The 19,039-nt window shown below is 31.0% G+C and overlaps 1 protein-coding gene across 1 annotated transcript in view; it reads left to right on the top strand.

The window, feature by feature from the left end:
* Positions 1-17,965, top strand: part of wdb (serine/threonine-protein phosphatase regulatory subunit widerborst) — a 22,295-nt gene extending 4,330 nt beyond the window's left edge. Inside the window, exons 2-8 of the mRNA XM_018444622.1 lie at positions 4,919-5,115; positions 9,597-9,791; positions 13,052-13,182; positions 14,942-15,059; positions 16,989-17,264; positions 17,353-17,582; positions 17,775-17,965. Coding sequence (XP_018300124.1) covers positions 4,919-5,115; positions 9,597-9,791; positions 13,052-13,182; positions 14,942-15,059; positions 16,989-17,264; positions 17,353-17,582; positions 17,775-17,925 — 1,298 coding nt within the window. The 3' untranslated portion in view covers positions 17,926-17,965. The remainder of the gene's footprint in view (positions 1-4,918; positions 5,116-9,596; positions 9,792-13,051; positions 13,183-14,941; positions 15,060-16,988; positions 17,265-17,352; positions 17,583-17,774) is intronic.
* The last annotated feature ends 1,074 nt before the right edge of the window (positions 17,966-19,039 follow it).

The raw sequence follows: 19,039 nt of genomic DNA, 5'->3' as shown, positions 1-19,039 counted from the left end.
TTTTTTTTTTTTTTTTTTTTTTTTTTTTTTTTTCAAATTTGCTGACATATTTTACAGATAAAAATATGAGACACGTATTTATTAATATGAGAAACATAATGATTTATTCTTAAAAAAAAAAACATTCTTTACCAGTCCTGATACTAAAAATTCTGATAGGTTCAATTTGATTCTGTTGATTTCAGCATTAAAAACATATTTAAGAAGAAATATAATGATTTATTCTTAAAAAAAAAAAACATTCTTTGCCAACTCTGGTACTAAAAATTCTGATCGGTCCAATTTGATTCTGTTGATTTCGTCCTGCTAGCTTTATAGAGCTTTTGTTTTGCATAATATGGGTGAACTTTACTTATAATGTACTAGTATTGTAAAAAAATTATATAATTTCTTGTTCTTCTGACAATAATGAGTCTTGCGCACAGAACGCAAGAGTTTCCGCGGAAATTGCGAGAGTTAATCAATTTATCGCTTTTTCATAAAAACGAAAGAATGATTGGCTACTGCGCTAACTTTCGCCGCGCGGTAAGCGTTACTGCGTCCTGCTTGCGGGAGTCATTCAATTTATTGATGGACTATGTGATTTTATTCATTAATAAAGAATAATGCTTGTACCGTTTCATGTTCTGGCAAACTACATGTTAAATCCTGAGTAGGTGATATTGCAGTTGTCATATGTTTCGCTTATTTTTTTCTATCTCAATCTTGAGCATTTGATAACACTTTCCTTATAAGCAACTTAAAATCTATAGCCTGATAGTTTTCTCTGCAATACTTCTGTTCAATAATGTCGTAAATAATATCGTATTATAACAAGAAAAAGAAAATCGATAAAGAAATTAGTAAGTATACATTGAATGAAATGTGGTTTGATATATGTAAAGGAAAAATATTAAAAATACTTTCATCTTTCATGCAATTAAAAAAATTCATATTCACATGAGAAACTTGTGCTTAACTCTTGTGAATTTCGTTGCAATTTGGGTTGTTATGAATTTTTTAAACATATTCACTAATGATTTAGTAATAACTCAATTTTTGTCTAAACAAAAATTTTAAGCATGCAATTTTGGAAACTGGATTTAAGAGGATCATTTTAAATGTTAAAATGTTTTTATTGACATAATATATATAATTCGGAATACAAATAAATAAATAAATACTTAAATTTTTTTTATCACATCCACTTGCAGCTTATCATCATTTCCTTTTTATCAAATTTTATAAACTATCTACAAGATTGCTAATTGGCAAAAAAATGTTATGATTTTCTAAAAATGTATCACGGTTACAAACTGGAGCTTTTTTGTTTGCATCAACTCGTTAATTCTGATCACTTCTTTTTTAATAAAGACGAAATCAAATCGCACTTGATAGCTACTTAGATAGAAATTAGGAATATAATTTATATATTAGTCAAAACATGCTAAATGGTTGCAAATTGAGATCGGATTATCGTTTAGTCGTATTGGATGTAGTTTCATTTTTCACTAATGTCCTGATAGACTTAGCAGTGAAAAGCATTTAAAGCGTCACTAAGAGATGATTTCATAAAATATGAATATTCTTTTAGAGAAATTTTTAATTGCAATCAACATTGTATTAGGCTCCACGTATTTTATGTTTAATAAGGTTGTATATAAGCAGTTACTTAATACTCCAATGGGTTCTCCATTGTCTCCAATTATTGCTTACCTAGTAATGTAAAACTTAAAAATCTCTGTATTAGAATTGTTATCCTTCCAACTTCTTTTTCGTAAGATATGTCGATATTTTGCTTCTTGCTCTGAAAAATATGTTGGATACCGTTCTGGATGCTTTCAATTCTTTACATGAAAGATTGCAATTTACAAGTCGAAAAGAACAACAGTATTAGTTTTTTTGAATGTTTGTCTGATAAGAGAAGAAGAAGAAGTGATCATTTTCGATCTGTATCATAAACCATCCTTTTCAGGTACTTGAATTTTCATTTTAACAATTCTGTTAGTTACAAGAAGGGCATAATATTTAGTATGGTAGATAAAATTATTAAATTAATTCACTTTATATATATATAAATTTCATCAAAAAAACTTCATAGATATGATAAATATATTATTAAAAAACAAAATTACTCTTTCACAATATTTTACATTTGCCATAATTATACAAAGACTTAAAATGCTCTTCTACAAGAAAGACAATAAAATTATCTATAGTGACGATCTATAATGACGCGATCTATAATTCTACCTTACCAGGGAAGAGAACATTCTTTACCATTCCTTATATTAATTCCGTATCCGAAAAATTTATTCCGATTTTTATACAGGACTCAATCGCAAAATTGCCTTTACGCTATTCCTCACACGCTAAAAAAAATTTATAACGACAGGTAAAAATTTGTTAGATAATATGTCTCGTGTGTTTTGTGATGTCATTTATAAGATATTGCTTGGATTGTAAGGCATCGTACGTGGGCCAAACTAAAAGGTAGCTTAAAACTAAAATTCATGAGCATAAATCCGATATAATCCAAAAATTTTCAAAATGTTTATTTTATAATTCACTGAGTTGTCGATTTTTCATCACTTCGGCAGTGCATAGTGCCGGTGTAAAGTTAGCACGAAGAGGTGTGTTCACAATGCAATGAGGAACCACTTAAGGTTTTTAGAAAAAGCACGTACATTTATTTATTGAGAACTAATGGATTAAATTTGAATATCTTGAAGATGGCTGTAAAGAACAGCCGATTAATTATTAATATATTGTATATGATACTATGAATAAAATTGTATAATAGACACAAATTACAGCGGTATTTAGCTCTAATTAGCCCGGTTTTATTTTAATTGTTAAAAATTTCTTTTATTTGATCGCGTACGTTCCCTGCCGGAAAAGCCACTTTTATGGCTCTGCACAAATCTTAATATTCTGCGCCATAGATATGTTACTTATATAAAAAAATTTCGAGAAAAAAAACCACTATTTTAACGAAAAAATGTCGGCAGTCTAAAGGTTAAAGAACAGAGTTCCGACTGTTATATATTTTTAATTAATTTTTTAATCCGGTTCTAGCATCACTTGGAGAAAAAGTGTCTTGCTGGTTATTTATCGTTATTGTAGAGCATAGAATTTAGCTAGAACTAACGAGAACTGTCAGTTAAACTGCTGTAAGCAATCAGCACAACACTTTCTTCGGGCCGTTTTCTGTATATAAAATGAATAAAAATTAAAAATTATTGGAATTTTGTTTTCAAAATGCATGTATTAGTAAATCTTTAATAGAATTATCGGGAATTGTTGCTAAAAATGCTAATATTTGTCATTTTCTTGTACTTTAGAGGAAAATTGTCGTGTTAGATTCGCGAAGTTAACACGCCATATTTTCATATTTGGTTTTTTTTATGTAAAACATGCGGAACTTATTTTTATTTTTATATAGAACTATAGAACTATGAAAAGTGCCACTAGAACTGTTATTATTTTTTTTTTTTGTTAATAGAATGTTGTGCTAATTTCATAGATCCTCCGACCGACAGCTAAAACCTATTGAAAGTTAGGGTCATGATAACATTAGTTAAAATCAAGGCTGTTGAAAGTTGTTCCTCTCATTTTCATTTTTAACGTAAAAATGAAAATAGGAGGATTTACCTGCAATGATCTTGAGCTTGACAAATGTTATCAAGATTAAAAAGAATTTCATTATAATACTTTGAAAAGATCTTACGTCAACCACAAGAATAATGAAGAAAAGTGGGAGTTTCTATTCCAAATTTTAAAGTTGAATTTGAGAGCTCCTCCATACTTAAGGTCAAATAAGTCTCGCCGTTTAATGTATTGTTCAAACCCTATGATTCTTGTGTGAAACATTTTCTCAAAAATTCACTTGTTAATGAGATATCCGATTGTATCTGAACTTTCAGCCCACCCTGTATATATCATAACAATGATATGTTCTATTATTACAACTATAAAGAAAATATTATTTTTAAAATAATGTTTGAGGACGATTTTGATTAAATTTCAGTTAATTTAATGGGTAATTGATTCAACTAGCAGTATCATTAAAAAAAATGTTTAATTATATAATATAATTTGTTGTCTTGAACCTTGTTTCTATATGTTAAACAAAAAAAAATGAATAATTTTAACAAAATGTTAACAAATAGATTAATATCTCAAGAGCGCGCCTAAATCTGATTATTTCTTTGTTAACAAAATAGTATGAATATTATATGATAGATTAATTTCCGATTAAGTTAATTGGAATTTGATCGAAGTCATCTTTAAAAATATAAATATGAAATTCATCGACCAATTTGTCTTTAACCATAGTTCTTTGACCAATCCGTTTCTCATCGGTGAAAATTTGGCGGAAACAAAAATATCTTGTCTATTAAGATCATAAGGTTTTTTTCATAAGAAACTTCTGTGATATGTATTAACGAGTAACGAAATCTTGCATTTTAATTTTAAGCGAGTCAGAGTTGAATTAAAGACCTTAGACTATTCATCGAAAAATTTTAGTTGAAAGATGCACACTACATAATTCGTTTGTATCATTTCAGCATTCGATCATCCTACTCTCTCGTGACTCGTGTAACTTGTACGCTTCTAGTTTCTATCGGCTCAATTAAATTGTTTGCTTACAAATTTAGAAGCAAACGAAATGATAACATTTTATTGGGTTCTTGCACAGCAGAGAATTAAAAATATATTACTTTGCCACCTAGCACTTTGCTCTCCGATTCTGTTTTGCAGATATAATGAATGAATTATTTATAACGAGAAACATCCGGATAAGAGGATATGTCGATTCTATAACTTCTCTTGAAGTTATAGAACCGACATATCCTTTATAATACACACTTAGGAGGATTGTCGCGGAAGGGATTTGAAATGTGTAAAACAAGTTAACACTATTTGTTTGTTGCAGATGTTAACGCTGCAGAGCAGGAGGAATTGTTTATCAAAAAATTACGTCAATGCTGCGTGGCGTTCGATTTCATGGACCCAATGGCTGATCTCAAAGGCAAGGAAATTAAACGAAGTACGCTCAATGAATTAGTCGAATATATCACAGCAGGGCGAGGTGTCCTCACCGAGCCTATTTATCCGGAAACTATCAAGATGGTATGTATTTAATAACAGAATTATGATAAAATATAAGAAAATTATTAGAGTTAAAAATAAAATTCCATTTTTTGTATTAAATAATGCTTTTAATGTATGTTAAATATATCTACACGAAAAAAATAATGTATTAAGAGGATGCTGGCGTGACCTCCGTCAAGTTAGCACTTCCGTCACTGAAAATTAAAATAATATATATATTAAAATTAAGTGCTAATTAGGTACTAATTTGGTGCTAATTAAGTGCTCTATTCCTGATTTTAGTACTCAAGCAATTTAGTAGAAATTTGTTTAAAAGTGAGAGTGTTAAGATTCATGCCAAGTTAGCAATCCAAAATACAAACAAAAATAAAAATAATTACAAAATTAAGTGCTTTTAAGAGCAACCCGACTAAAAAAAATTTTCGTAGGACCCTCCTTAGGTCCACGTATGGCTTGCCCTACTTCCAGATCCGGTTCAGATCCGATGCCCTAATAGAATCCTAGTACGATAACTCCACGTATCAAATGGCCCTAATCAGGCTGTCGTATTAGGCACCGATCAGGCCGCCGGATTAGGCACCGATTAGGCAACAGGGCATAGACCTGATTACTCGATTACAGTCTGATTTTACGTAATCGGATTCTCGAATCTCGATTTGCCGATGTAATAAATGCACAATATTTTTATATTTAGAAATATGAGTATTTAAAAAAGTATACATTAAAATTATACAAAAAATTAAATGTATATTTTTAACATAGAATTAGAGAATAATTACATATGAATTATTATTCACCACTAGACGAATATCTCGGGAATTAAGAAAAATAGAAATAAAAACAAGTTTGAAATAAAATTCTTGGGGTTTATAATTATATTTTTATTAAGATTATATTAAAAATATATATTTATAATTTTATAAAATTATATTAAAATTATATGTATTTTTTTATTAAAATCACCTAATATGATCTTGACCTTAAATACTGTATTATAAGATTCGGTTTTTTTAACATTATAATATTAGAATATGCATTGTTTATTGTAATTTAATTACTTTTTTCCAAAAATGTCCGTTAACTCTCCCAGTCTTTTGCATTATTAATTACTGATTTGAATGCCTCAATAAAATCTTTCTCTTTTAAATCAGCTTTATTGGTTAGAGAAAATTCTTCAATTGCTCCTGCGATTAATAAAACATTAATAAAACGATTTATTTAATAAAATAAGTAAACATAATAAACCTTTGGCTCATAGCCCTATTCCTTTTTGCTTTTTAATTTTATTGAGCCTTATTACTATTATATTTTAAACATAATAATTTCTTACAAGAGAGTCTCGCAAAGTATCAAATTTTGACTTTAAAAAACTGTATATACATATAGATTATGTAAATAAATGAATTTAGAAAATATCAGTTGTGTCTCAAAAACGGTTTTAACGGAGAAATCACTCCTCATACGTAAAGCAGTTTTCAACTAAAGAATAATAAAAAATTTTTTTGTCTTTTGGCGCCGAGACACTACCGTGTCTTGAGATCTAATATTATCTCTCATACATTCACGAATAGTGAAATAATGTTTGGTTAATATAACCAAAAATAATATTACTTTTACAAATATTTAGCAAGTATTACCAAATGGTAACAGTTTGATAATACTTATTAAATAGCAAACATGAAGAAAGCTGTGCTTTTAGTTGCATAAAAATGGGCAAAATCAGAAATCCACGGCTCATCAGTGTGAAGTTCCTCGTAAAATATTAAGAAGATATTTAGATAAAGTTAGAAAAAAAATAAAAAATTTTAATTATCAAATAAAGACTTTAAATTCCTGTGTTCATATTACTCTTAAAAATGTTCATATTATCCTACTCAGAAGGTAATATGAGCACTAGGCGAATAATAAAAGCACCCGCCACCATTTCAACATTTGTATTAAAATAATCAATTTCAATACTAAAATACATCAACAAATCTATCAAATGGTATGCATAAAGATTTTTTATTTTTCAGTATGCTAGATATATCACAATGTTTCCTTAAAGTGCTCATAATATTCCATCCTACCTTATATATTATCAAGATCAAGGTAGGTAGATGTTATCATCGGCGAAGTCTCTTGTACAGGGTGGGGCATTTAAAGTGTTACAAATATTTAAAGTATTACCTCTGAAAGTATGCGTTAAATCAAAAATATGTTTAGACAAAAGTTTTACGACTTCGAGGAGATCATAAGATGATACCATTGGTTTGACTTTGGGTGTCGTTGTCAAGGTCACAGCACTTTGAATTTTTTAAATGGAATCTTCCATTTTTCATTACATATTCTTGTAGCTTACTTCGAGAGCTTTTCAAAACACTATAATAAAATATTTTTTTATTATGTACTTTTTGAGTTAAAAGGCGTGAAAGTTACAGTACTGCCGGTATTAGCATTACTCAAGGTGTCCGACTGACGGCTAAAACCTCTTAAATGTTGTTTAGGATCATAACCTAGATAACATTTGTTAAAATCAAGGTTAATCTATTAAAATCATTAGAGGTTGTTCCTTTTATTTTCATTCTTGCACTAAAGATTCATTTTTACGTAAAAATGAAAATAAGAGGAACAACTGACCTTCATCTTAACAAATGTTATCCAGAGCATGATTCTGAACAATATTTAAGAGATTTTAGCCGTCGGTCGGACATCTTGGGTAATATTATTGTATTGTAGCCTTAATATTGTAGCCTAGGTAATAGTATTGTAGCCTTCAAGTCTTATAATTTGAAAAGTACAAATATATCTTATTATAGTGTTTTGAAAAGCTCTTGAGGTATGCTACTAGAATATGCAATGAAAAATGGGGCATTCCATTTAAAAAATTAATAGTGACTTTGCCCTGACCTTGATAACGCCATCCAAGGTCGAACAATGGTACCATCTTATGTCCCCTTCGAAGTCACAAAACTTTTGTCTGAACATTTTTGATTCGACTCATACTTCCAGAGACAATAGCTTATAACACTTTAAATGCCTCACCCTGTATAGTTATGACTCTAAGTGACCTCCAACAGGTTTTAGTTGTCACTCGTTTTTCGATAAAAAGTTATTAACAATCAAAGTTCGTAATTATTTCTTCGCTTTGCATGGAAAGTCCCTAGTCGGTCCCAGTGGGATGGACCGACTAAGGATGTATGATTTTCCACGCAAAGCAGGTGAACCTCGCTTCGCATGGAAAGTCATACGCCTCTAGGCGGGGAGGGGGGGATGGGTTTCACTTCGCGTAAGTAGGGAAGAGTGTGAGATAATCTTGAATTGTATGTGGCAGAAATAAGACATTAAAAAAATTTTTTTTTGTTAATAACTTTGTAACGAATAATGAGCGACGGTTAATACTTGTTGGAGGTCATGACCTTGACAACATATGTAAAGGTCATTGTCATCGGAGAAATCTCCCTTAAAGTGAATGTTTACCAAATAAAATCTCAGAAATGACTAAATATCGCAATAAGTTCTCAGGTTTTAAGATGCTAGTAGATCTAATTGAATTTGGAGAGATTATTAATGTTTTTCGGATTGATTGTGTTGAAAGACCGAAAGTAATCGGTGCGCAGTCATTTCCAAGATAAATTTATTTAAATTTATATCCATATAATTATATAGTCTGTCAAGTAAGAGCGGGTCGGCCTTACTCACAGCTGGTGAAAAGTATCATCTTAAGGGTCTGAGCACAAGAATTGTCGTAACACTTACTTAGACTTAAGTTGTAGACGCTAAATCTCAGACCCTAAATCTTTCGTGAGTCAATAGAGGGAACCTTTGTCCTTGATGTACTGCCAAGAAAGATTCAGTTGTAGTTTTTGTAAGAGAAACACATTAAGCGCTCTTAAACACCGCAGCAAGTTCTATATCGAGTGGAATAAACAATCTGGCATCATTACACTTGATTGGCCGCTGTTATCGCCCGACCCAATCCCATCGAAAATGTGTGGGCATACATTAAGCACAAGTTTCGTGGAAAATGCACATACATTTTGAAGCAGTTATCTTACGAGATTCATCGGATTTGAAGGTTCTTAGTTATTAGTATGTACACCGTTAATTTGGTTGAAAGCATGCCTCGGAGATGCCAAGCAATTATCGACGCCGATAGTGACTGGACGCATTATTGACATAATTGCATATTTGTCTTCTTATCGAATACAATGCATATGTATTTGAAAATTTTGTTTAATAAATTTTTTAATAAATTCACTCGACCACAATCTTACTTGATAGACTGTATGTATTATATGTATGTATTATAACCTAACGTCTAATTTTGACCATAAGTGGCGCTTCTTTGTATTTAGAAAATTATTTTAATTAGACTGTTATTAATTAATGCTATTAATACATAATTTTTTCCGTGTAATAATGGATGTAATAAATAAAATTTATTGTTACTATTTAATGCTACTGTGTAAATGTGGTTTGAAATCATTTAAAGATCTTTTGTATGGTATTTGTTAAAGGTTTCTGCAAATCTATTCCGTACATTGCCACCTAGCGAAAATCCAGATTTTGATCCAGAAGAAGATGATCCAACCTTGGAGGCGAGTTGGCCTCATCTTCAGTTGGTTTATGAAGTCTTCCTTCGTTTTCTCGAATCTTCAGATTTCCAGCCTGCTATTGGCAAAAAAGTTATTGACCAAAAATTCGTGTTACAGGTAAAGTAGTATTACAATCTTGCTCTTTAATATCCCTCTAATATATCACACTTTTTAACAGTCGATAGGAGTGATAGGCCAACTTACGTAAGTTAAAAGCAGGGAATATGGAATCCCGTTTTTTTAGTAACATTGTTCTAACATAAATGCTATGAAGACTTTAAAATGTAGAATTCTTGAGAAATATGTTAGCTATAACATCCAATAAATGAAAGTCGCCAAAATTTAAGTCCAACGTTAGTATAACAAAAAAGTAAAAAGTGTGAAAATGGGGAGTCTAAAAAATGGAATGTAATATGGAATACTGGTCAAATTTAGGTTAATATTTATTTTAGTGATATAATGTTTGTATAATAATTTAAGATTTAATATTGTTCATGTGCAATAATGTTTTTGTATTTCCTATCTGCTACAATTGTACAGTAAAGGTATAAACTATTTAAAACTGTATATAGTAAATATTCAGATGGGGGGGAGTCAGCGCAGATATCTTGACCTTGACATATGTTGTCAAGGTCATGACCCTGAGTAACCTCCAACAAGTTTTCATCGTTTGTTGTTCATTACAAAGTTATTAATAAAAGAAGTTTAAGAAATATTGTCTTTTAGTATATACAGTAATTAAATACTACTTTACACCTCTTGTTTGTAGGGCATAATGACTTTCCAGGCAAAGCAAGTTTCATCCCACCTCCCCCCTGCTGAGAGGCGCACGACTTTCCACGCAAAATGAGTTTTACCTCACCTCCTCCTTTGCCGTGGGGGCGCACGATTTTCCACGCGAAGCGAGTTCCATTCCACTCCCCCCCCCCTCGCGTAGGGGCGTGCGACTTTCCACTCAAAGTAAGATCTATCCGCATAAAAAGTCTTACGCCCCTTAGCAGGGGGGGGGGGGGGGAGAAAGATAGGGTGGAACTCCATTCACGTGGAAAGTCGTGTTCTTCTAGGCAGAGGAGGAAGTGGGGTGAAACTTACTTTGCGTGGAAAATTGTATGCTCCTCGGCAGGGGAGGAGATGGGATGGAACTCGTTTCGCGTGAAAAGTCGAGCGTCCCTAGGCAGGGGAAGAGATGGGGTGAAACTCGCTTTGCATGGAAGATCGCCTCTTGGCAGGGAAGAGGTAAAGTGGAACTCGATTCACATGGAAAGTCATTACGTAAACAGGAGAGGGTATGGCCGGTATTCATAGTCGATTCTTATTTCAAGACCATCTTAAGTAATGTCTTAAGACTCTAATGCGGCCCTTTGATTGGTTCATGACATTTCAAGACTGAACTTAAAACGATCTTGAATATAAAAACTGACTATGAATTCTGGCCTATGAGGACAATTCTTAATATTATTTGTAGTAAAAATGAGACGTTATTTTTCAAACTTTTTGTTAATAATTTTTTACCAAACAACGAGCGACGGCTAAAACCTGTCGGAGGTTACTCAGAGTCATGACCTTGACAGCATATGTCGAAGTCAAGGTCATTGGCGCTGGCTCCTTCTGAATATTTACCCTGTATTTCAATATATATAAAGTGGTAATTTTAAATAATGGTAACAACGGTAACAACAGGAGTTATGATAAAAAGTAACACAGGTCTACATGGAAAAAATTGTTTTAACCATTTTAGTTGTTTTTAATGTATTTTTGGCTAAATACAAATACACTGTCCAAATTTAGCTATCACGTCACAATTTTGAGAAAAATGGCATTAAAGAGGTAAAAAAAGGCAGTATATTTTAAAAACTACTTTGTCAATTTTACATTGCTTTTTGATTTAGCATGTTCTAATTATATTTTTGATGCATTTTTAAATATTAAATTAAAAAAACAATAAAAATATTGTGTCACACAAATATTTTACATGTTTAATTTTCTGATTTGAATTATCAAATTCCTATAAAATCAATATATATTTTTAAAACAACTTTTAACAATTTAGAGTATCTATACAAGCTAATGAGCTAAGCATAGTGCAACAACTGTTTTTTAATTCACAATTTAAAATACATCTATCATTATTCTAGACGTTTCGGTTCTCACAGAACCATCCTCAGTGGACACGTAACTTACAAATACATATTTATAACCGGTCTTGTCTCTGTCAGTTGAAATATTGCTCAATTATTATTGCGATTCCTACTCTGATTATAACTTGGAGGGATGATCCATGGAATTGTAATACTGAATGTTAACAAGTTTCTTTATGGTACAGAATTACTTGAAATTGTATTTGACATTCTATTTGAAAATTGACAGATCGACAGAAACAATGAGAACATTTAGTCTCAATATTTATGTCGATCTGTTAACTTTCAAATAGAATGTCAAACATAATTTGAAGTCCATATTTGTGAGAACCGAAACGTTTGGAATAATGATAGATGTAATTTAAATTGTAAATTAAAAAATAGTTGTTGCTCTGTCAGCATGCATAGCTCATTAGCCCTTGTATAGACACTCTAAATTTGTATTTTATTGAGCTTTTCGAGACTTTGTTTAACTTTTAAAAAATTTTAATTTTATTGTCCTGTGTAATTTTTGACAATTCTGAATACAACTAAGATTTACATTTGTATCCGTTGTACAATTAGTATAAACTGTATATCTAAATTATGCGAGCATAGCATAAGTCAGCACGACCTTCAAAGTCCCTCAGCATAACGATATTAAGGATATTTTACTCTTGCGCGCAGTCCTTCGTGCTCGGCTTTTCCGTCCATAAATCGGGTTTGTAGAGCTTCGATGTGAACAATGGTCGCGTTCAGCAAATTCAACTGATGCGGAGCGGATCCGTGAGCGCTTGCTGCTATTGGATGATCTAAAAGAACACACCAATAGTAGCGAGCGCTCACGGATCCGCTCCGCAACAGTTGAGTCTGTTGAACGCGACAAATACTACACATTTGAGTTATTTTAAGCTAACACAGCTCATCTAATCTTATTATTTTAAAACATAGTTTCTGGGTATTTTAATCGCTGCATCTGAATCTGTGGTCACTATTAAAACCTATTTCTTATTAAATAATTTATTTTTACATAATGGTATACTACATATTTTACTAAAAATTATTTGAACTATTAGTCCGCTATATTGGATCGCCATTGAATTGTAAAATTCTGACTTCTGTCGTAATCGGTGACTCAAAAAATCTCCGGGTACAAAGTTTAAAAAAAATCGGTCTCATATAAAAATTCATAATACAAAGGATTAATATAATTAAATTAATGAATGTACAAATATAACTGATTATAATTACCTGTTACAGTTATTGGACTTGTTTGACTCGGAAGACCCCAGAGAAAGAGATTTCCTGAAAACCGTTTTGCATCGTATTTATGGCAAGTTCCTGGGTCTTAGAGCCTTCATACGCAAACAGATTAACAACATTTTTTTGAGGTATTTATTTCAATGAGTTATTAAAAATGGATAGGTTATAGGAAGCTGTAATAAACGTGTGATAAAAAGTACAATCGAAAAATGAGCGTTTTATTCAAAGATAGTACATTAGGGATGTCTATCTGACATGAGTGGCACTGTACGGCGCACAGTTTGGAAACGAAATGTCTTATTATAACACTCTCACTTATTAAATATAAAAATTACATTGTAGCAATAGAAAAGACAAACTGGAATACATAGTGAACAAATACTTTTGAGAAAATCTTGTTACACTCTACTACTTTATTCAGCAGGGCTAATTTCCAATCTTTTATGCATACAAGACTAGCTTTATGCGTTCATCGACTGCTTTGGGCTGTCAGCCATTCTCTTTGGTAGAAACATATTCCATTTCAATGATGAAGAGGAGCGCGTTGCTGCAAAATCGTGTTTGTTGATTGATTCGACAGGGAAACCATATCGTTGGCATTTTCTGTCGCCAATCCGTAAGGGAACTATTTCTTTCCAAGTGAATCATGATTTGGTTGATCAATGTTTCATGAGTAGCGAGTGGTTTTAAACCATAGCGTCTAAAGAGAAATTTTCCAACCGCTTTCGATCTATAATAAATAGCGTGACTGAGAAGAATTCAACTTTCGAAAATACTGGCACACAGAAATCATGCGGATATGATGCATCACGATGTACCCAACAAAACCACGTACTGCGTGCAATGATGACGCCTCGATTACTGTTCTCTTGCTTAGGATATATCCCGCTTCTGATTGCTGTAGAGAAAATAAGATTATTTGGACGAAAAAGAACTTCCTGAGTGAACTAGCGTTATTATCGAAGAATTTGTCAATAGTAAGAAAGGGGAAAAGTCAGGCCAATAAAACTAGCGAGTAATGCAAATGATGATTGGCGAGACATTCAGGCATCTCGCACTCAAAGTATCAAACGACTTTTCTCTCAGTTATTGCACGCAAAAGCAATTGTCTCAACTCTCCTTTATTACTCATATTTTTCTTTTCTTAACCTAATCAGATTGTCTAGTAACTGTTGGGAACCAATTGCTCACGCTCTTCTCCTATTTAATCAATCTAGGTAATCCGCTGGTAGATAATCACGGCACGTGCAGGAATATGGCGTAAGAATAACATGTATGATGTATTTCTTACAAATTAAGTATCGCTCGTATAACGACGTAGATAATTTTCGACTTACAAGCGAAGTTACTCAGATGTCTAATTAGCTTCGAAAAAGTAATCGTTAGAAGTTACAGTATCCTACCTCTTATTCATGGATTCATAAATAAAAACCTCGGTGTAAAAATCGCTGAGTAAGCTACATTCCGAAACTTATCGAAACAAAGTGTCGCAACCTTTTTGTGATCGGCTGTACACTAGGGATATCTATCTGAGTGGCGCTGATGGTGTGCAGTTTGGAAACAAAATGTCTTGTATATATTACAACATGAAATAATTTATATTAAATTCTAATAGGAATTTAATTGTACATAATATTGTATTGTTCAATTATACGTAATATTGTAATAATAAAAATAATTTTTATCAATAATCAATAATAACATCAATTTACTTTAGATTCTTTCATGGGATGCATTCCATTTAATATTCGCAATGCTCGCGTGCATTTCATCCTTGTTTAACATTTGATAAATAAGGATGAAATAATGTTTGCGAACGTTAAACGGAACACACCTAAGATTTCTATCTTGATATCTGTTTAATGTCTCGCTTTATTATCATTTCAGGTTTGTGTACGAAACAGAACATTTCAACGGGGTTGGTGAACTTCTTGAAATTCTGGGTAGCATTATTAATGGATTCGCTCTTCCTTTAAAAGTTGAGCACAAGCAATTTTTGGTTAAGGTACGATTACATTCTTATGATTAAGAGAATTGAAATATATATCAAAGATTCAATTCAGATTTTAAAATATGTTATTGTACACACCCTACCCACTAATGTTGAATCAACCTCTCAGAAACGTTGAATATTGCATCAACATCGCAAAATGTAGATTCAACATTGAAAATATATTGCAGAAATATTCGGTGTCGTTAAATTTAATTTATATCTTACAGACGTTGCAATTCAACATTGATTTAACATTGATTTAATGTGTAATACAATGTAGATTTTACTGATTCACCGGTAAAAAATTTTTCGTATATTAATTAATCTAGTTTTATCGCTAAAATAAATATTATTGATTAGCATCATATTTCAGAATATACATAAAATTATGATTAAAAAAAATTTTCTCCTGAAATCAAGAATTAATTTTATGGTTTCGAAGTGGTTATCCTAAAGCTGTCCCCCAGCCGATGCTGCTTGACTTCTGCAATCATACAAACACTTAATAGATGTATATAGCTGTAACATATTTGGTTGATAGATATATTATATAATACATAATTATATATATTTTTTTATATAATTTTACATGGTTATAGAAAATTTTTTTACCGGGTCAATATCTATTCAATATTTATTCAACATATAAGCAATGTAGATTTTATATATACATATTATGTACATTATACATTTAAAAAAATTGAATAAAATGAATGTGTAAAATTAGTTTTTAATATATATTGGAAGAAATTCAATTTTAAAAAATAACATTGATTTTTTTTATTATATAAAATTAATTCTTCTATTTTCTAAAATGTACTGTATATAACTATATATATATATATATAAAATTAATATAATAATATATATATTTCTCAGAATTTTGCATGCTTAAAAATTTTTTATTTAATAAAAAGTATATATATTTATTTCTTTTCAATATTTAAGATATGTATTTTAAATAAAAATAATAATTTGTTCAATGTTGTTTCAACGTTGCAGCAACATTAATAACATTAGAGTAAAAAATTACTTCGAACCGAACTAGATGTTTCTTATAAATAGATTTTTGAATGCTGAAACGATGCTGCCGCAAGCCGAAAATTTCCAGCACGTCAAATTTTTGTCAGTTTTTGTTTGATCATTCAAATTGTGGTCAAACTACATCTCATTGGACTTTCCAAAGTCTCATTTTCGCAGGCCTGTGTAATTGTTAGGAGAAGCAGGGCCGCTGCTGGTACATAAAGTACCTTTATGCAAAGGAGTTTTGCTCTTGTATTTTTACTTACTAATCTTTTAAATAAGATATGATTTTAAATAATTTTATCAAATGTCTTTAGACAAGGCGCAATTTGATCATGTTATTTTTTTCTAGAACGGAAATGTAGAAAGTAAAAATTTTTACTATTGAAATTAATAGAGAAATTTTTCACATTTTCTAGAGAAATAATCGGTATCCTGATACACATGCAATTATTGTTAGAAATGTAGAATTGATTTTTAACAATCTAATTCTTCTTTTAACAATCTAATTCTTCTTTTACAATCTAATTTTTCGATACAAATAAAGTTTCACTCTCCTCCGAAATAAAGAGGAGAGCAAAGTTCGATTTCTTCTCTTAAAATATCCTGTTAGTAGGGATTTTGTTGGGGAAAAGATGTTGAAAAGTAACTCTGAAATTTTCCACATTTTTTGAAAGCCTGAAACAGTAAAAAAAATGGGCCGAACAAAAGATTCAAATTGCGGATGGAAAGAGAAAATGTATGATTGTAAACAGAGGATTAAAACTTAATTTAGAGGGTACCTCCTTTCTTAATGCGCCTTTATGCAGTGCACAATTTGCACATCTGCTTGCGGCGGCCCTGAAGAGAAGAAACGGAATTTAAAACTCAAGACAAGAAAAATGATTTAAAAAATATCTTTGTGGGAATTTTTTTTAGGTGTTGTTGCCACTACATAAAGTGAAATGTTTATCGCTCTATCATGCGCAATTAGCTTATTGTGTGGTACAATTTTTGGAAAAAGACGCGACTTTAACAGAACCAGTTGTACGAGGCCTCCTTAAGTTCTGGCCTAAAACGTGCAGCCAGAAGGAGGTGATGTTCCTTGGTGAAATTGAAGAAATATTGGACGTTATAGAACCTAACCAATTTGTTAAAATACAAGAACCTTTATTCAGGCAAGTCGCACGTTGCGTGTCTTCACCACATTTCCAGGTAATTTATATAATATTTTATACAACACTAATTTTGACGAATTCGTCGTGAAGTTGTGAAATAACGAATCACATATTTTTTATTACAGGTTGCAGAGAGAGCATTGTACTTTTGGAATAACGAATATATAATGTCTCTAATTGAAGAAAACAACCAAGTAATAATGAAGATTATGTTTCCAGCATTGTACAAAATTAGCAAGGAACATTGGAACCAGACGATTATAGCTCTTGTTTACAATGTTTTAAAAACGTTTATGGAGATGAACAGCAAGCTCTTCGATGAACTTACTGCCAACTATAAGTTGGACAGGCAAAAGTAAGACCAAACTTTTAAAATGTTTTATATTTTGTCAAATTCAAGCGAAATTTTCTTTAATTTATTTTAGTTTTTAATTAAATTTCAATAATTTAATGCTGTATTAAAAGTCCAATAAAATTTATTTAAAGTTATATGAAGAACAAAGATTTAATTACATTATTCCTTTACATGTATATGTCTGAATTATAGAGAGAAAAGGAAAGAAAGAGAAAGGGATGAGATGTGGAAGAAACTAGCCGAATTAGAACGACGCAATACTCTCGACCGTAATGCTCTCGCAGTTTCCTCCAATAATCCAGTTCCTGCCACTAACACATCTATGATGCGAACTCGTCCTTGAACTAGTAAGAATATTATTTCATCTATTTCTAGAAACTTAAAATCTTTAGTCATATTATATACTGTCCAATATAATTTTTTAAGTATTAATAGTTATTTCTGATATATATTTTCATCTGTTGAACACGAATTTATTGGACAAAATTATCTATCATAATTTTGAAAAAAATGACATTAAAGAGGTAAAGAAAACAACGATTTTGAGTTTTTATGATAGATATATTATGTAGCTTCGCAAGCAAAAAGTTTTTTCAAAATGTTATTCATGCCATGCGAAAGTAATAACTTTCAGCTTTAAGATGTATTTTGTTTCGGAATCATTTTTTGTTTTTTAGATGTATCTATTTAAAAATAGCTCTTTCCCATGTATAATACATAGAAAAGGCATTTTGTTCTATCTTAATGCATTATGTAGAAACTATATGTTTTTGTACTTACGTAATATAATTGGATCATACTAAATCAAAAAGCAATATAAAATTGACAAAGTACAATATGGCAGGCAGATTATAATCTTCAATGTTTTAAGATTACAATCTTTTTACCACATTATATTTTGTTAATTTCATATTACTTTTTGATTTAATATGATCCAATTATATTATGTCAATATGAAAGCATTTCCTTTTTACATATGCAGTATTAAAAGGATTCTAAACTGAGGACCAAACTGCGACGAGATCACTTTTATCGATTCACTAGGATTTACACGATTATGATGTATGTATCATCGATACATCACTACATATTACTACATCAATATTGCACGCATATATACGCACAAATTTTCGAAGACATTAATCTTTCATATTAAACATGTAAGTCTTAATTTAAGAACTCAACATTGTTTATTCATGTAATCCACAGTTCAAATCGTTTCCAGTTTGTACAAATACGCTATAGAATTTTCATATGAAGCAAATATTAACACAAATTGATAGCTCTAGACACCATTTTGGACTAGGAGTTGGTGAAACGGAAAAATTTCTTAATTTTTTTTTGTTTTTTCGACCAGTTTAGATTGGGTCTATACTTTTAGGGGGGAACTTGGTTTAGAACGCTGAAAAGTAGCTGTTTTCTGTGAATTTTTTATGAAAAACAAATCATGAAGCCGA

This window comes from Mycetomoellerius zeteki, unplaced genomic scaffold (genome assembly GCF_001594055.1).
Source record: "Mycetomoellerius zeteki isolate Tzet28-1 unplaced genomic scaffold, Tzet1.0 scaffold151, whole genome shotgun sequence".
NCBI lineage: Eukaryota > Metazoa > Arthropoda > Insecta > Hymenoptera > Formicidae > Mycetomoellerius > Mycetomoellerius zeteki.
Note: the sequence above shows the minus strand (reverse complement) of the source record. Positions and strands in the feature narration are given on the sequence as shown.